Source organism: Tripterygium wilfordii, chromosome 4 (genome assembly GCF_013401445.1).
Source record: "Tripterygium wilfordii isolate XIE 37 chromosome 4, ASM1340144v1, whole genome shotgun sequence".
In the NCBI taxonomy this organism is placed as follows: Eukaryota; Viridiplantae; Streptophyta; class Magnoliopsida; order Celastrales; family Celastraceae; genus Tripterygium; species Tripterygium wilfordii.
This window is the reverse complement of record NC_052235.1, coordinates 5,721,650-5,738,820: the sequence shown is the minus strand read 5'-3', so window position 1 is coordinate 5,738,820 and position 17,171 is coordinate 5,721,650. Positions and strand designations below refer to the sequence as shown.

Below are 17,171 nucleotides of genomic sequence, written 5' to 3'. Positions count from 1 at the left end.
ATGTAAGCATGTCACCTATAAACCCAAAGTCACAACTCACAGTCATATCGGCCCCCTCTGAAACCAAATGTTGGTCATTATGGGCCTTAAACTGATGTTGGACCATACAATCGATGTAAGCATGTGACCTATAAACCCAAAGTCACAACTCACAGTCATATCGGCCCATCTGAAACCATATGTTATAATATTGAATACACTATAGCAGAGTGGATGAGAGTTATGATAAACGTTGTACTCGCATAACATTCGCGTGAGAATCACGCATTCTCTTGTTTAGTTGATTTTAAAAGTAGAATCTCAAATTCATTACACCATCTATTCATTATTAAGAATAGTAAGCCCAACAAAATGATGAGAATAACTATTTTGCATGAGGGAGAATTAAGTTTTAATATTCAAAAACACTATTTTATCATTATATAATATTATATTTATTTTTTAAAAAAGAAAAAAATGATAATATGAAAATTGTACCTATACTCACACCTTATTTCATACCAAATAATGCGAGTGCGCAAATTTTTACACGCATACTCACTCTTTGTTTCATACCAAATATAGTCATGCTCACACCCATTGTCATATGCTCATATCATACTCATACTTATTGAGTTATTAACTTACCAAATGTCCCCCATTGTCATATGCTCACACCCATTGTTATACCAAATGTCCCCCTAAGTTGCATGTCACATTGTTATTTAGTTGATCTCAGGAAAGCAAATGCCCTTTAAGCAGGAAAGCATATATAGAAGTCCTAACTAGTAAATAGGACTCTCAGTAGTTAGTGTCTTGAACAAAGTCAGCAATCAACTTCACCACAAAGTTAGGCTTCTCCACATGAGGCAGATGACCAGAGTCAGGTACTCGTTGAACGATTGCATTTGATAGTTCAGAGTGCAGCCGCTGCATTTGTTCAAGAAACATGTTAGGAATTTGTATTCAAGACCAGCTTATTATATATACAATGCCACTGACAACGAAACTGTTCATCACTATAACAGGCTTTAGGGTGTCAATATGAACATTTAACATCCGGCCACACTGTTTTTAAACTCCTGAACATTACTAATGTGCGTGAAAAATGCTCTATCTAATCAATCTAAAAGAAAACAGTTTGTCATCATTCATAAGCAGATTTCAAGCTCAGAACTTACTAATGCAAACTTGTAGTTGACAATCTGATCATCCTCGCCACAGATGATGAGAGCCTTTTGCTTTACCTGTAGGTAAAAAAAAAAACACAATCGGCGTACCATAAAATCATTACACATAATTTCAAGCAGACATCCACTCAACATGAACTTTGATCAATTTTCTCTGAACTCCTGATCAGGATAAAAAGTGACATCTTATCACCATGATTTCCATTACATTACCTGTCTTATTTGGGAAGCTATGTTATATCCTCCGCTAATCATAAAATTGACAGTTGCATCTTTCCACCATGGTAGTAGGCAGTGTAGGCGGCCCAGCTAGATCATAACATGAAATTGTCGTTAGACTTCAACTCGACACATGTCAAGATGAATATAAATAGCCAGTGAAAAAAAAGAAGCTCGAAGTCAAACTAGAATGTGCACGCAGAAAACAAATACTTTCACTTGAGTTCAATATACAAGAAAAGATATATAAAATTAAACTTACGTTAGTCCAGTCTAAGATCGTCGAGAATGAAATGCCATTGAAGGCCAACATATTTGCACAAAAGCGTAATGGAATGCTCTTTAATAAAGAGACCTGGCCCATAAACATAATCAGTTGGTTAGCAAATTCACTAGCTATATAATATGACTTTTTACGGAATAACACCATTGCAATACGGACAAATCTATATATATGTGTGATGTTTTTGGTGAAGGCAGTAGCCATCCCCATAAACAAATCCCAAGTGCTTCAAAGAAATAATGAAGACTAATGGCAATCTCATATCTTCAACGTACTCATTAATGTTCACAACTTTAATCAGCAGAATAATATCTTTCAAGTCCATAAAGCGAAAAAAATGAAGCAATAAAACATGAAGTAGATAAATAAGCATAAGAGCTGTCGTTCAGTTCAACGTCGTATTTTTTATACCCTCTTAGTACCTTTCACGCATCAGTGGAACTGTATACATCAATCAATATGCATATACACCCATGGTGCTTAGGCACAGGCACGCACGACACAATTATGAGCATACATGACTATGCCAACACAATATATAAACCATCTCAAAAATCAAAATCAATGACCTTGAGAGGCTACATTCGATGTTCAGATTGTAGCACTAGCTATCGATAAAATTGTAAATTATGGAGGCCTACCCCAGCATAGGCTACTACTTTTGGTAACTTGGCTAGATTTCCAGTGCCCTCTGCATACACATTTGGATTGATCAAAATGAGCTTTTCAACCTGTAAAGAAAAAGGACTATATCTTATAAGCATAACAGTCACTGGTTTCAGTGATCAGCCATTAGAGCAAGAGTAAAAGCAAGAAAAGGGTGAAGAACAGAAGACATGAGATCAATGATACTAAAGACACTGACAACCTTAGCGCCTCCAGGCACTCCACAACAGTTGTATGCATATTCATTTTTCTAATCTGATACAGAATGTCAGTTTTCTTTCAATTCAATATCGACCGTACAAAGAATTAATCAACAAGTTGACGTACATCAGCTTGTTATCTCCTACCTAGTGAACGTTCAGCCACCTAAAAAAATTACTGTTACATTGGAGCTCTGAAAATTTTTGTACACGAATCTTTGCTTGTGTGACTTGTAACTAGGAATCTGCCAATGAAAGCAAATATTGTCCAGCAAACTTGCTGCTGCATCACAAATTTGGGTTGAATTATTGATCGGTACGCTTGACAATTTATCATAACTCTGGAACCTCAGGCAATGAGAAACCCTATGTTGGCTTAAATTTCGTAACACAATCCTAAGGCAAGCCACTCCACATTATAGAAACTCAATGCTGAAATGAGAGGGAAAGCTCATAATCCATACAAGCACTTCCTCAAGTTTTACATCAACAATGATCACTTCATAATTCTTTCAAGGACTCTTACATAAAATATATGATTGGTTGCATAGTCAAATTGATAAGCTAAACAAACTTGAAGTTTCAAACTTTCAATTGTGATCCACCTATAAGAAGCTGGTGAAAGGGGGTTGTGTATTTAAAAACCGTAGTTTGGCAGGAAAATATCCAACCTCGGATAATTTATCACCAAATGCATAATGAAATCATCAACATGAAAGTCAACTTACAGCTTCTGGATAATTGACTGCAAAGTCGATTGCGACGGAAGCACCAAGGCTTGGTCCAACCAATGTCATTGGCCTTCTGATGTAGGACTTCCACAGCTAAACTTAAGGTTGAAAAGTAAGTAGTGTTACTTAATACCTATCATGTTACAAACTGATGCAACATATGTCCATATGCAGAAGGTATGTTTTGCAGAAATTAACCATGATGATCAAATCGCAGTCTTAAGAACAAGCAGCATGCACATTAAAAGCGGTGCTGGAGTATGATATCAGAATCAAGAAGATACCTGATAGAGGTGATAACGCTTGGCTGACACATTGCATGGTGGAAGTCTTCCTATTACAAGAGAAAGCATTGACCAAATTAAGTATATCAAGAAGGAAATAATCAGACCTACAAAAACTAATTTGGCCTAGACGAGGATTAAGATAGCAGATAAACCTAAATCGTTGAAGCCCCACCCAAGAATATCGACAGCCCAAGCCTCCAAACCAAGCTGCTCAAGCAAGGGGTATGCACATCTCCATTCCAAACAAGAACTAAACATATTAAAACAGAACAAGTATGTTCAGAAGGAAGTGAATTTGTTATGGCAGAGATGATTAAAATGGGTGGATGTCCAGCAAATTTTGCTAATTACTAACCTGTCAAAGCAATGGAGGAGAACCACTGGATTGCTCTTACTTCGTATCAGTGGTTTCACACAACTACTCATTATACAACTTCCAGAATATCCACTCTGCATCTGCAACAAGCAAATTTAGCAATTTCTTGCTAGTTCTAACTTTATACAAGTGCATTGACCACTACCAGTAGCAATAGTTGCCGTTTGGTCCATCAACAGTAATTTATAAGGTTTACCCTCCCCATTCCATAAAGTTTCTAGTTCTGTTTGTTGAACATAATGTGGCAAACAGAACTTGTCAATTTTGAGGAAATCAAAAATTAAGATGAAAAAAATGAAGAATCATAGTGCAAATCAAGAGAATACAAAAACCAAACACACAATGTAATAGTAGTAATAGTCAAACCAAAATCTGAACCTGTACAGGAAGCCTTTCAATTCTCTGAGCCAAATTTCTTGCAAATGGGTCTCTGATTTTCTCAACCTCTTTCGGCAAAAAAGAGGGGAACCCACCATCACCACCCCCATCAGCAGCCATAACCTTAAACCGAGCTCCTGACCTTACACATTTCACGCTCATTGGTGGTGGTGGTGGAAACCCCCATATGAGTGCCATCGTTGAAAAATGAAAACCCTTTTTTCTTCTTCTCAAACAAACAAAATGAGGCTAACTTGCTCGTGTGAGAAGAAGACGAAGAATTGGAGAAATTATGATCTGTTAGCGAAAAGGGTGTGTTACCGTGTTGTCAAGAACATGAAAAACTCATACAAATCAAGACTGCCACGGCATGTCTAGTGTCATTTTAGATCTCGTACTCCTCTGCTTACTTTCAAGACTTGAAGAACCGCAGAGCCGAAAATGATACTACCTACAAAAAGAAGCGGTCACATCTTCTGCAATCAAAAAACGGTACTTTTTTCTTTTCTTTTTTAATACAAATACAACATACGACACAACCAGATCAAGCCTAGGACCACCAGATCAAGCCTAGGAAAGTACATGTGTCAACAGGCCTCACGCAGAAGGCACAAATCAAGCTCACGCAGGGACATGCAAACTCATTGCCATTCAACCAATGACTCATTTGCCGATACTTTTTTGTTGGTATTGTTTAATTATAGAATTAATATAAATACTATAGCTTTTCTTTTTCGGGATAAGTATTCATACAGCACCTGAACTTTCACATGACACCTAAACTTTCAAGAATGAATCAATTTAGTCTTTAAACTTTATTTAGAATCAATTTACTCTCTGAATTTTCAAAATTATATTTCATTACAATTTTCGTCTATTTAGATTATATGACGACAAGTCTAAAATCCACATTTCATGTTAGTAACGGAAAATAACTGTCATATTAACAAAAATTGATGCAAAATAGACTCAAGAGCTAATGGATTACATTGTTGAAAGTTGATAGGCTAAATTAACCCCAAATAAAGTTTTAGGGCGAAAATAATTCTTTTATTAAAATACAAGGCCATTTGAAATCTTCCCCCTTCTTTTTCTTAACTGAAGTTACCTACGCTTTACCTCTGCAACCCTAAGTTCTCATATTTTAGTTTTTTTTAGTAAATTGCTAATCAATGTCGGGCCCTACTGGCTACTGTAGGAAACTTCGTTCCAGACTAATTCATACCCAGACGGGTCATGCGTGTCTATTTGTACAACGAAATCCCTACATTTCAGTAGAATCCTTCTCTTACGTTTGCTGATGATATCGTATTTGTACCAATCCGATGGTTTTTTTTTTGTTTGTTTTGTAAATCCTTATTTAATTATTGTAATTAGTGTGAGAGGGGAATCAACGTGAGTTTTACCTTAATTCAAGTTGCCTAAGCAGAGACTTCTCTGGGTCTTGGCTCATATGGGTGTACTGATTCCTGAATTCACATAATCTCTCATCAGTGGACTTTTCCTTCAGATTCAATGTCTATGAAGTATGAACAAAATATCTTCAAGACTAGAAAAGGTACACCCATTTCATAGGACCTCTACCAAATCAAGTTTCCAATTGTGAAGTCTATATCAGTACTGGTCCAGTTTGTCAAGTGTCATATTTCTCACATTTCAAATCCTGAAAGTAACAGCCTAACAGAAAGAAAAGAAGATGGAAAGAGAGAGAGAAAAAAAAAAAAAAAAAAACCCTTGTGTACCATGACATTGTCCCCATGAGTCAAATGCATTAAATACACTAAAAAACAACCTAAAATTCCAATAAGAACTGGTTTGTTTGAGAGTGTTGTCAACTGTTATGAGGTGCTGTGCGGTGCTATGATGTGAGTTGGAATATAAAAAGCTGTTTGACGCATCACTTTTAAAACTGTGGTGCGGTGCTGTGAGGTGTGTTTGACGTATCTAAATTACGGTTATATTAGATGACTAATAATATTAACATAAAATCACTTAATATTTGCATTGTACATTAATCTAAAATAAAATAATTGACCTAATTTGATTACGTAGGACAATTCAACATATATTGTAAGTGTTTAGGAGTGTTGTGAGGTGTGGTGAGATGTTGTGAGGTAAAAGGTTATGATGCTGTGAAGTGCGGTACAACTGAACGCAATGCGAACGCACTGCCAAACACCCACAGTTCAAACCATGGCCGCTGATTTTGACCCATGACTCTGGCAATTTGCAACAGTGATAACAATAAAGAGACAGCATTGATTGAAGCTGGTGCTTGCCTGCTTCAAGTTGTATCTAGTTCAATGGTTTTATCTTTTGCATACTGTGTTATTATGTTTGAGGGGAAAAAAATTTGAGGACAACCATAGCCATAGACAATGTACAAATAATTTCTGCTCCCTACAATTGATAATCATCAGGAAGGAGAGGGTACAGAGCTATCACAAAGCTGTACTCTGTGTAATTCATTTGATCTGTTACAGACAATGAGACAAACATCTTAGCATATGTGGACTATTGGCAAATACAACCACCTGCTTATCAATCAAGTAAAAAGATAATAAGAGCTAAGTGGGGGGATAGTACCAACATACTGTCTATAATGCAATCACCTCCTGTAGGAATTATGCAATGATTTTGGTGATCCTTCAAAGAGATCCAACAGATAGTTTTGTAAATCATCAGCACTGTACTTAATGTGCTTGTCACTAACATGATTTATATGTCTTCCCAAGAATGTCCTATATGCCTGAATCACCTTAAGAGATGTTGAAATTCGTAAATCTTCTCGAAGCTGAAGATCTGGGATGAGCCAGGCAGTCTGCGTCTTGTAAACCTCTTCGAAACTGAGATAGAACCTCCGGAACCTCTCTTTTAGGTGAGTTTTCGAGATGGAACCTGAACTGGAATTCCCCTCATCCTTTAGTAAAGCTAGGATTGAACTCCAAGTAGCTCTCTCATAGTTCATTTCATGCTGTTGGAATTTCCAGTTGTGCTTTCGAATCCAGTCATCTCCAAATAAATGCCTAAGTTCAGAATCCTTTACCTTCTGAGTCATGTAATATATATTGTTCATCAAGAAGATGTGAACCAGAGAAGGGTCCTTATATAACTTGGCCTTCTCTTCAAGATTGCATTCTAGAATTGAAGCAACAGACCGGAAGTGGAGAGCCATTGGGGAAATATTAGGTGACGTTCCTCCACTTGTCTTCCCTTCTTCCTTAGCTGGACTCATTTCAGGCGAGAAAGTCTCTCTGTCGCAGTCATCGAGGAGCAAATTGAGGGTTTCACTGTAGTCAGTAAGAGTCTTGATATAATTCATCACGTATCTTGTCAAATGATGGATTCCACCACCAGCAAAAGGATTTGTAGATGTGCTTGACGCAATGGCATTCTCAAATTCAAGAAATGCTGCCCTCACAGAATCACCCAATCTCTTTATAACATCATCATACTCGTTTCTAACACAAGAACCAGCCTCGCCTGAGTATAAAGCATCTATATCGGGGATAAGACTCAATAGAAGCTCATACATGTCAAGAAATGGAAACAACTTTTCTGGTTTGTGAGGACCAATAGATACAGCTTCCCCAAAATTCAGCAGCTGCAAGATTGAAGCCTTCGATGCCTCCACGAAACAAACTGAACTAAGAGATCCAAGATCCCCAAAAATCTGTTCACTAAGCCATTTCTCTCTGGAAAGATATAGCCGCACAAAGATCTTCATAGCCCGAATCCACCTCTTGATCTTGGAGTTCAAGGCACGCCATTCCATTTTCAGCAAATGCTCAATGCTCAGCTTCTCCATTTCAAGAATGAAAAGATACTCTTCAAAGGCATCTTTTCGAACACTAATATAGACCTGGGAGCATTCATGGTGATAATTCGATTGGAACATTGAATTTGCTATGCAACTAAGATCAGAAATCACATCAGGATTAACCAAATCTACTATATATTCCTCTGACGTTCTACTCACACCATCTCTGTGAATTGGTTCTTCAAATGAATCATCGCCAAATGAGTTTATTGAGCCAACATCTGCCGCATCCTCTTCACTTGAACGGAAAGACAAATGTTCAGGCTCAAGGGGTTGCCTATGCTCAACAAGAATGTGCCTGAACTCTTCCTCAAGCCTTGCCATAGCCATTTGAATGACATTGTGAGCCCTCCGCAGAAGCTCATTCTCATCGTCACCTTTATCCTCGCACAACCTATCCAACCTTTCGGTCAAATTTCGGGCTTCATCTACAGCATTTAGATACTCGTGGCCTTCAGTTGAGCCCCCATCCCATATAATAGACTCATCTACCTCCCAGCTCGTAATCTTCTCCTGAACAGCATTTAGCTGCAATTCAATCTCATTAATTCCTTCACCCTTGTTTTCATTTACTGCCGTTTCATTAACTGTGGCTATGGTGGACAGTTGTTTGCCAAGATCCGCCAAAACTTTCTTCTCATCATCAGTCAGGTTCTTTTTAGACCCCAGCGCCCTCACTAAATGTTTTGCTGCAGCAATCAAGTTCTCTTCTCCTTCTAAACCAGGAACCATGGAGTCATTATTATCTCCCATAGCCATACAGTGAGCAATCTAAATTCAAATCTATGTATCCTACTAATCAAAAAAAACCCAAATAAACCTTTTGAAACAGACACCAACTCCAAATTCCTTAACAGACAGACTTTATTGGCTTCAGCTGCTCCAATTGAACTTTGGATTCTCAAGATGAGGAATAGTACTTAAGATAATTCTTTGATAAAAAAACTTATTTGTCCAAACAAACTCCAAACCACTTGTATGCAATGAACGGGTCAGCAACATAAACTGCAAAAACGAAATAAAGTAAGCCTCCACGGTACAATACTAATCATGAAGGGATACAGAAATTCAAGCAAGTATATCTCCAGAAAGGAAAAGAAGACTAATATTACAGCTATTGTTGCACATCACAAAGAAATTTCGATCAAACTACAAGATTGCAACATAAGAGCACTGTTCCAAGATCAAGAATTTGGCAACAAGAATGAGAACCCACTTTCTCCCGTCTAAATCTTTACGGCCAACAATCCCAAAAATGGCACACAAAGAAGATCCTGAATATCCAAATCACCAAAATAACAACTACAACAAGTGTTTTCCACAAATGGGTTTTCAATAATTGCCATTAAAACAAACAGAAGAAGCAAGGGAGACAAGAAACAACAAATAGAAAGCTTAATCATCAACTATAAGAATTCCAAGCAAGATCTACCAGATTAGGCAATAAATGTTCAAGAAAAACTCACGGATAGATTGAGCTCACTAAAGAGTCGAGACAAAAGAAAATTCTGTAGGGAGGGTGAAGAAAACTGACCTTCTCTTTCGTGCCTTCTGAAGATTTTCTTTAAAAGTTTGCAGCTTTTTGGGTTACAATTTCTATGGCGGACCTCTCTCTCTGGTCTCTGCCTTTGTCTCTTATTGGGTGTGAATTTTTCCTGTGAAGTTCTGTGAGAAGTTTGACCTTATGGACTGCGCGGAACAATAAAGGACAAAAAGCAAATCGTGCAAATTCCTAGAAAATGCCAAATGGTTATCACTTTTCTCACTAAAATAACCCAATTGCCACTTTTTTTCTGAGAAAAATGAACATTAATACTCTAGTTGGTACTTTCTGACAATAAATCACAAACATTTACAGTCAATTATAAATTTTTACATACTCAGAATTACTTGCATATATGTAATCAGTCATCTGTGTAGAAAAGAGAATATGAAAGATAATGTAGCTTTGGTCATTGAGTAAGAAGTTAAAGAAAAAGAAAACAAAGTAAAAAGGGCAGGCGAATTGAACCATGACTTCAAACTAATTTGACAGAAAGCTTGACCCACTACTAATAAAGAGTTTCTTATTATTTATGTTGTGACTTGTGAGTTGAGTCTACATGGGATCCCACATCGGTAAAATTGAAAATAGAAAATGGGTTTGGGCCTAGAAATTGTAAATGATAGTTTTTTGATGTTTATAGGGCCCAAATTCTCCCACTCCAAGGCTCCTATACCCAAAATAGAGATAGATAGCCCTAAACGGCCCAGAATCAAAATTATAAATTCAATAATAAAAAAAGGGTCATTAATAAATTATGTTTTCCCAAAGTGCTTATCAATTTGGGCCCACTATTACACACTCGAATCATTAGTTAGAGTGATAAAGATGATATGTATAACCCTATTGACCTGGGTTCAAATCACCCTCTCGGTTGCAAACAAAATTTGGGCCCACCATTTGCGTCTATTCGGCTCAACCGTTATTGGGAAACTTTTTTCTTAAAAAAACAATAATTCAAACTTTTGTTTTGAACCTCAACGGGCAGTTTCTGCATATTACCAAAAAATTGGACCGTTACAATCCTCCACCAACACGAGAACGGTAACCTCAATTGACAGAGTCTATTTGGGCAGCAATATTAATATATCTTTGCTTCCAAGGAGACAAATTTCCAACACTACTTCTCTCCGATTAATCACACAATTACTACTTCCCTCTGTTTCTTCACAAAAAGGTATGTACTTACGTTCTCTCTGTAAATGATCTGTGTTTTTTAATGGATCTTTCATCACAGGAGGCCAATTCTTGCATTTTTGCAGGAAACCCATTTGTCATTCAATGGAGAATTTGTCAGAGTCGCATCTCAAAAGCCCGGAAAAGACCAAGAACATGGTCTTGGATTGCAATACACCACCACCACCACCACCACCACCACCTCAGGATCCTCTGAAAGAACAAAATTCTCGAAGTTGTTCTGGGGATGTAAAAATGGGGAATATGGGGACCCCAGAGAGGCTTAAAGTTCCCAAGGCATTTAAGTACCCTGAAAGGCAAGTTGCTCAACCTTCAATCTTGTTTGGTTTAGTAAGGATTGTAATTCCCTCTCAAATTATGCTTATATGGGTGTACTTCTTTGGGTTAATTTTAGGTATAGAAGCCCAACTGATTTAATGATGTCACCAGTTTCAAAGGGTCTTCTTCTTGCCAAAAACAGAAAGGGTAGTGGAGTGTTATTGCCTCCTAGCTTAAATCAGACAAATCAAAAGGTAAGTCAAAACGACCAAATCTCAAGACCCGTTCAAGTGATTTAGTACTTTTTACAATTATGTGAAAGAATATGGCAGGTTGTTCTTCTGGATTGAGTTTGGTTGATGTGAATATGTTAGTTATTGATTTTGTTAATGTTGCAGATTCAAGATGATGATATTAAGGATGCGGGTCTCTGTTTTACAAGGCCTAAATCTAGTGGGTTCTTTCTCTTTGATCAGAAGACGGATTCTTGAACTTGATGAATTTATTTCAAGAATGCGTCTTGTGTCAGTACTAATAGAAAATCTTCTATGTTTAATGTGAGTTTTCTCAGTTCTGCTTGTGTAATGTGGATACAGTCATATGAATAAAAGAATAGTATACAAGCTGTTTGTTAAAATGCCTCAAAGAAGAAAAGAGTTGCAGACAAGTAAAACATTCACTCTCAATTTCACAGAACTTTCTGCGTGAGAGTTAATATCCCCACCCCTGTGAAGCACGGACAATGATACGTGAACACGGCAATTCTCAAAACTATAAGGACACAACACCTCAAGACATGACAAATAAATATTTCATAAATATATTTATATTTAATTCATATAAATATTCAACTATAAATCAAAATAATATTAGTATATAACATCATAACAATCAAAGGATTCGAAACCCAAACATACACACTAACACTACAATTAGATAACTAATATATTTTTAAAGTTTGGCTAATATATTAGCATTACCCAAACTTTGTGTTTTTGTTTACTTGTTTAATATTGCCGTCGTGTTTAGAAATTAGCATATTATCTTTATCGATTTTCAAGTTTCGTGGACCCCTTATATTTTCATCAATTAAATGATAAGATGAATTGCTAGGATGACTGAGATCTTATTTAATAGGATCCCTGACATTTTTGTACTGAGAAGATTATGTTCAATTTATTATTATTATTATTATTATTTTTTTTTTCAAATGAATCATTGGTTGAGTGACAATGACTTTACATGTCCCTGATTGAGGTCATGGGTTATAGTCTCACGTCCTCCGAATATTTATAAGGAGGTGTGTAGTATATTGCCCCTGCGTGGGCTTGATTTGTGCCTCCTGTGTGGGGCCTCAACCTGTACTTTCATAGGATTGATCTAGTGGTGTGTCGTATGTTGTATTTGTACTAAAAAAAAATTTATTAATTTGATTTTTAATTAACTATGAGGGAATGAAATAAACAACAAAAAATACACAGGTAGATGATGTTATCACTGACGTAATTACAGAGCACAAGAATATTGTATGATCAACGATAACGGAAATCTGTACAGTAAAAGGAGGCTGTCTTTATTATTGTTTATTGTAATTATAATTATTATTATAAGACATCATTTTTGGATACATGAATGTGATAGATGGATTAATTAAAGCACCCAATTGTTTTTTTTTTTAACAACATTGCTACACATCTCAACAACACAATTATATTTTTTTTCCCTAGAAGTTTGTCCTTTCATATTCGAAATATGCCTTAACTCCCATCAAACTCGCATCCACAAAATAAAAATTTAAAAAAAAGTTGGAAGAAATGAAAGGAAAAAGGTTGTTTGTGTATATATATATATATATATATATTTTTTTTGGATGTGTTTGTACTTTTAACTATTAAGCTTGTTTTTACTTGTAATGGACCATGTGGGCCCGCTCTATCTATACTCATGGGCCTCTCCTCACCTTCTGGAAGAACACCCCACGTGGGCCCCTTTATTCAATGTACACAACTACACATAACAAAACAAATGAAAATTTCATTTTCCCAGTCCAATTCCGACGACGGAGAAGAGGTTTGGGCTTAGTGTCTACAGTTTTGGAGACCCTTCACGGGGTTTCGGAATGGGTTCTTCTTCTTCAGTGATCACTTTTTTAAAGCTACTCTCTCTGTTTTGGCTGCTTTCGCTTACTCAAGACGGCATCTTTGTAATGCGGACGCAGACAAATCCGTGTTGCTTCAGTTCAAGAACTCGGTCACTGACTCAGCTGGGCTGCTTTCGAGTTGGAATCAGATAATCCCAAATAAGTGCTCGTGGGTCGGAGTCTCCTGCGACGCTAATTTTCGGGTCGTCGCACTCAACATTACGGGGAACGGCGGTGGCAGAGGTAATACTGATCACAATGAGTATTCGTGCTCTGACCCTACTTCTTTTCCACTGTATGCACTTGGTTTTAGGAGATACGGTAGGAGTAGTAAAGGAACTTTAGTAGGCAAGCTGTTTCCAGTGATCGGGAGGTTAACTGAGCTCAGGGTTTTGTCGTTGCCGTTTAACGGTTTCCATGGTGAGATTCCGGGTGAAATTTGGGGCATGGAAAAGTTAGAGGTTCTTGATCTAGAGGGAAACTTTTTTAGTGGGTCGTTGCCGGTTTCATTTGTAGGGTTGAGGAATTTGAGGATTCTGAATTTGGGATTCAACAAAATTGAGGGGGAGATACCAGGCTTGTTTTCTAATTTTGTCAATTGAGAGATCTTAAATTTGGCTGGTAATCGCCTCAATGGAACTGTTCCTGGCTGTGCTGGTGGCTTCAAAAGGGTGTCTTTATATTATCATTTAATCAACTTGGTGGGTCACTGCCATCTGAGATTGGAGAGGGTTGTGGGAAGCTTGAGCATTTGGATCTGTCTGGTAATTTGCTGGTTGGTGAAATTCCCCGAAGTTTGGGGAATTGTGGGAAACTCCAGACGCTGTTGTTGAATTCGAATATGTTTGAGGAGGTTATTCCAATGGAACTTGGTATGCTCCAGAAGCTTGAAGTGCTGGATGTATCCAGCAATAGTCTTAGCGGGGCAGTGCCCCGGGAGCTTGGAAATTGCTCTGAGTTGTCTATACTTGTGCTGTCGAATGTTCTTGACCTGTATCTGAATGCTGATACTTCAAAAGGGGGGGACCCAATGGCATCAAACGATGATGAGTTTAATTTTTTCCAAGGTGAACTTCCTTCTCAAATTACGAGTCTTCCGAAGCTTAGGATGTTGTGGGCACCAAGATCAACTCTTGAGGGAAGGTTACCAAGTGATTGGGGCAAGTGTGACAACTTGGAGATGATCAATTTGGCTGATAATTTTTTCAATTGTGAAATTCCTTATGGACTTAGTAAGTGCAAGAAGCTACGTTTTCTTGATATGAGCTCAAATAGGTTTACAGGGGAGCTGGATCAGGAACTTGGCGTGCCTTGCATGACTTTGTTTGATGTTAGTGGAAATGCTTTGTCAGGTTCAATCCCTTGTTTTCGCAATAGCTCTTGTCTACCTCTTCCTTCCTTGAAGAATCCTCTCTTGAACATGAATAGTCCATCGTCTGCATATATCTCCTTCTTCACTAATAGAGCTGAGTTTGTACGCTCTGTTCCATTAATTCAAGGAGGTGGTGGCATTGCAGTTGTTCATAATTTTGGGGGCAACAACTTTACTGGTACTTTCATGTCTGTACCAATTGCACCTGAAAGATTAGGAAAGCAAACTAGTTATGCCTTTCTCGCTGGAGAAAACAATCTCAGTGGACCATTTCCTGCTAGTTTGTTTGAGAAATGTGATGGACTAAATGCCATGATTGTCAATGTCACCAACAACAAAATGTCTGGTCAGATTCCAGTGGATATTGGTACAATGTGCAGGTCTCTCAAACTTTTAGATGCATCCGGGAATCAGATTAGTGGGCCCATTCCTCCAAGTTTTGGGGAGTTAATATCTCTTACTGGCCTTAACTTGAGTTGGAACCCTTTGCAAGGTCATATTCCGTCTAGTCTGGGCCAATTAAGTGGTTTGAAGTTTCTTTCTTTGTCTGGTAATAGCCTGACTGGCTCCATCCCTTCAAGCTTGGGGCAGTTGCACTGGCTTGAATTTCTTGATCTGTCTTCAAACTCTCTTTCCGGTGAGATTCCATTGGATCTTGTGAACTTGAGAAACCTGACTGTTCTTCTACTCAATTATAACAAGCTCTCTGGGCCGATTCCCTCTGGTCTGGCAAACATGACAATGCTTTCAGCCTTTAATGTGTCCTTCAATAACTTGTCTGGGACACTACCGTCAAGTGATAATTTGATGAAGTGCAGTAGTGTTCTTGGAAACCCTTATCTGCATCCTTGCCGCATGTTCTCCCTTACAGTACCGTCTGCAGATCAAAAGGCTAGGGCTGGTGAGTCACAAAGTTTTGCTGCTTCACCATCAAGCCCTACCCGAGGAACTGGGATCAGTGGTTTTAATTCGATTGAGATAGCATCCATCGCCTCTGCATCAGCCATTGTTTCTGTTCTTCTAGCTTTAATAGTTATGTTCTTCTACACGAGAAAGTGGCATCCCAAGTCCAGAGTTATGGGATCTACCAAAAAGGAAGTGATTATTTTCACGGATATCGGGGTTCCCTTGACCTTTGATGTTGTTGTAAGTGCCACGGGGAATTTTAATGCAAACAACTGCATTGGTAATGGAGGTTTTGGTTCGACCTATAAGGCAGAGATCTCTCCTGGAGTCCTAGTGGCAATCAAACGACTTTCAGTTGGAAGATTTCAGGGGGTTCTTCAATTTGATGCTGAAATCAGAACCCTTGGAAGCCTCCACCATTCGAATCTGGTTACTTTAATTGGTTATCATGCAAGTGAAACAGAGATGTTCCTCATCTATAACTACCTGTCAGGTGGTAACTTAGAAAAGTTCATCCAGGAACGGTCTACAAGGGCCGTAGATTGGAGGATACTTCACAAGATTGCTTTAGACATTGCCCTTGCACTTGCCTACTTGCATGATCAGTGTGTACCTCGTGTCCTCCACCGTGATGTGAAGCCTAGTAACATCCTGTTAGATGATGATTTCAATGCTTATTTATCTGACTTTGGTCTGGCTAGGCTGTTGGGAACTTCAGAAACCCATGCCACTACAGGAGTTGCTGGAACTTTTGGTTACGTTGCTCCCGAGTATGCAATGACTTGTCGTGTCTCTGATAAGGCTGATGTTTATAGTTATGGGGTGGTCCTCCTTGAATTGCTATCGGACAAGAAAGCTGTCGATCCATCATTTTCGTCATATGGGAGTGGTTTCAACATTGTTCAATGGGCCCACATGCTATTGCGACAAGGGCAGGCCAAGGACTTCTTCAACGCGGGATTATGGGATGCAGGTCCCCATGATGATTTGGTAGAAGTTTTACACTTAGCAGTTGTGTGTACTGTTGACAGTCTATCCACAAGACCAGCGATGAAGCATGTCGTTCGGCGGGTGAAGCAACTGCAACCCCCTTCATGTTAGTAACTTGTTAATGCTTTTGTTGATTAACATTGTAAATTTAGAGTGTACAGCTCCATTTGTAATTTATCTCTCTGAGTTGTTATTTTGGGGTATACCCTTTAGGTAGAGTTCTAATCAGTCCTTACTTTTTTTTTAACCCCATTAGGAAGTGTATCTCAGAATCTGCAGAAGAATGCAGATATCTATTATCACACACATCATATACTTGTATTTCATATGCATTTGTTGTTTAATGAAGCCTTAGAATATACATGATTTTCTGGATGGTTTCTATAGTGCAATATCTTATATATGTTGGACCCTGCACCATTCATATGGTCTATGATTGTAGGTATTAGAGATATTATATTTATACGCTCGCGACAACTCGTTTAGTTTTGCCTCAAGTGATAAACTTTTATGCACGCGGATTTGAGGGTCCGAGTTCAGGTCCATATCGAATCTTGTTGTTTTCTATGTTGCTTGGTCTCAACTTTGGAGATCTTTTTTTGTTCTTGTTGGAATCTTTTCCCTTAGTGTTCCATA

At 38.1% G+C, this 17,171-nt stretch overlaps 3 protein-coding genes and 1 pseudogene across 3 annotated transcripts; 2 read left to right on the top strand and 2 right to left on the bottom strand.

Annotated features, from left to right (window-relative positions):
* Nucleotides 1-471: 471 nt before the first annotated feature.
* On the bottom strand, nt 472-4,796 carry LOC119997576 (uncharacterized hydrolase YugF-like). The gene is made up of 10 exons (XM_038844694.1): nt 4,310-4,796; nt 3,911-4,011; nt 3,708-3,805; nt 3,553-3,602; nt 3,266-3,361; nt 2,313-2,402; nt 1,651-1,743; nt 1,383-1,478; nt 1,161-1,226; nt 472-909 (listed from the first exon to the last, which is right to left on the bottom strand). The coding sequence occupies exons 1-10, from the start codon at nt 4,505-4,507 to the stop codon at nt 781-783; spliced, it is 1,017 nt and encodes a 338-aa protein (XP_038700622.1). The 5' UTR covers nt 4,508-4,796; the 3' UTR covers nt 472-780.
* A 1,894-nt stretch (nt 4,797-6,690) lies between these two features.
* LOC119997572 (exocyst complex component EXO70E2-like) lies at nt 6,691-9,809 on the bottom strand. Its single transcript, XM_038844691.1, has 2 exons — nt 9,664-9,809; nt 6,691-9,134 (listed from the first exon to the last, which is right to left on the bottom strand). The coding sequence occupies exon 2, from the start codon at nt 8,886-8,888 to the stop codon at nt 6,918-6,920; it is 1,971 nt and encodes a 656-aa protein (XP_038700619.1). The 5' UTR covers nt 8,889-9,134; nt 9,664-9,809; the 3' UTR covers nt 6,691-6,917.
* Nucleotides 9,810-10,695: 886 nt separating this feature from the next.
* On the top strand, nt 10,696-11,764 carry LOC119997793. Its single transcript, XM_038844980.1, has 4 exons — nt 10,696-10,849; nt 10,935-11,165; nt 11,264-11,381; nt 11,526-11,764. The coding sequence occupies exons 2-4, from the start codon at nt 10,954-10,956 to the stop codon at nt 11,616-11,618; spliced, it is 423 nt and encodes a 140-aa protein (XP_038700908.1). The 5' UTR covers nt 10,696-10,849; nt 10,935-10,953; the 3' UTR covers nt 11,619-11,764.
* Nucleotides 11,765-12,655: 891 nt separating this feature from the next.
* On the top strand, nt 12,656-16,914 carry LOC119996843 (annotated as a pseudogene).
* The last annotated feature ends 257 nt before the right edge of the window (nt 16,915-17,171 follow it).

Bases quoted from the DNA above. Each gene is read 5' to 3' on its own strand.
- LOC119997576 (XM_038844694.1), bottom strand. From the start codon at position 4,507: ATGGCACTCATATGGGGGTTTCCACCACCACCACCAATGAGCGTGAAA. The intron at 3,362-3,552 runs GTATCTTCTTGA...CCTTAAGTTTAG, and splicing joins AGCGTTATCACCTCTATCAG to CTGTGGAAGTCCTACATCAG. The intron at 1,479-1,650 runs GTAAGTTTAATT...GTTATGATCTAG, and splicing joins CGATCTTAGACTGGACTAAC to CTGGGCCGCCTACACTGCCT.
- LOC119997572 (XM_038844691.1), bottom strand. From the start codon at position 8,888: ATGGCTATGGGAGATAATAATGACTCCATGGTTCCTGGTTTAGAAGGA.
- LOC119997793 (XM_038844980.1), top strand. From the start codon at position 10,954: ATGGAGAATTTGTCAGAGTCGCATCTCAAAAGCCCGGAAAAGACCAAG. The intron at 11,166-11,263 runs GCAAGTTGCTCA...GGTTAATTTTAG, and splicing joins GCATTTAAGTACCCTGAAAG to GTATAGAAGCCCAACTGATT. The intron at 11,382-11,525 runs GTAAGTCAAAAC...TTAATGTTGCAG, and splicing joins TAAATCAGACAAATCAAAAG to ATTCAAGATGATGATATTAA.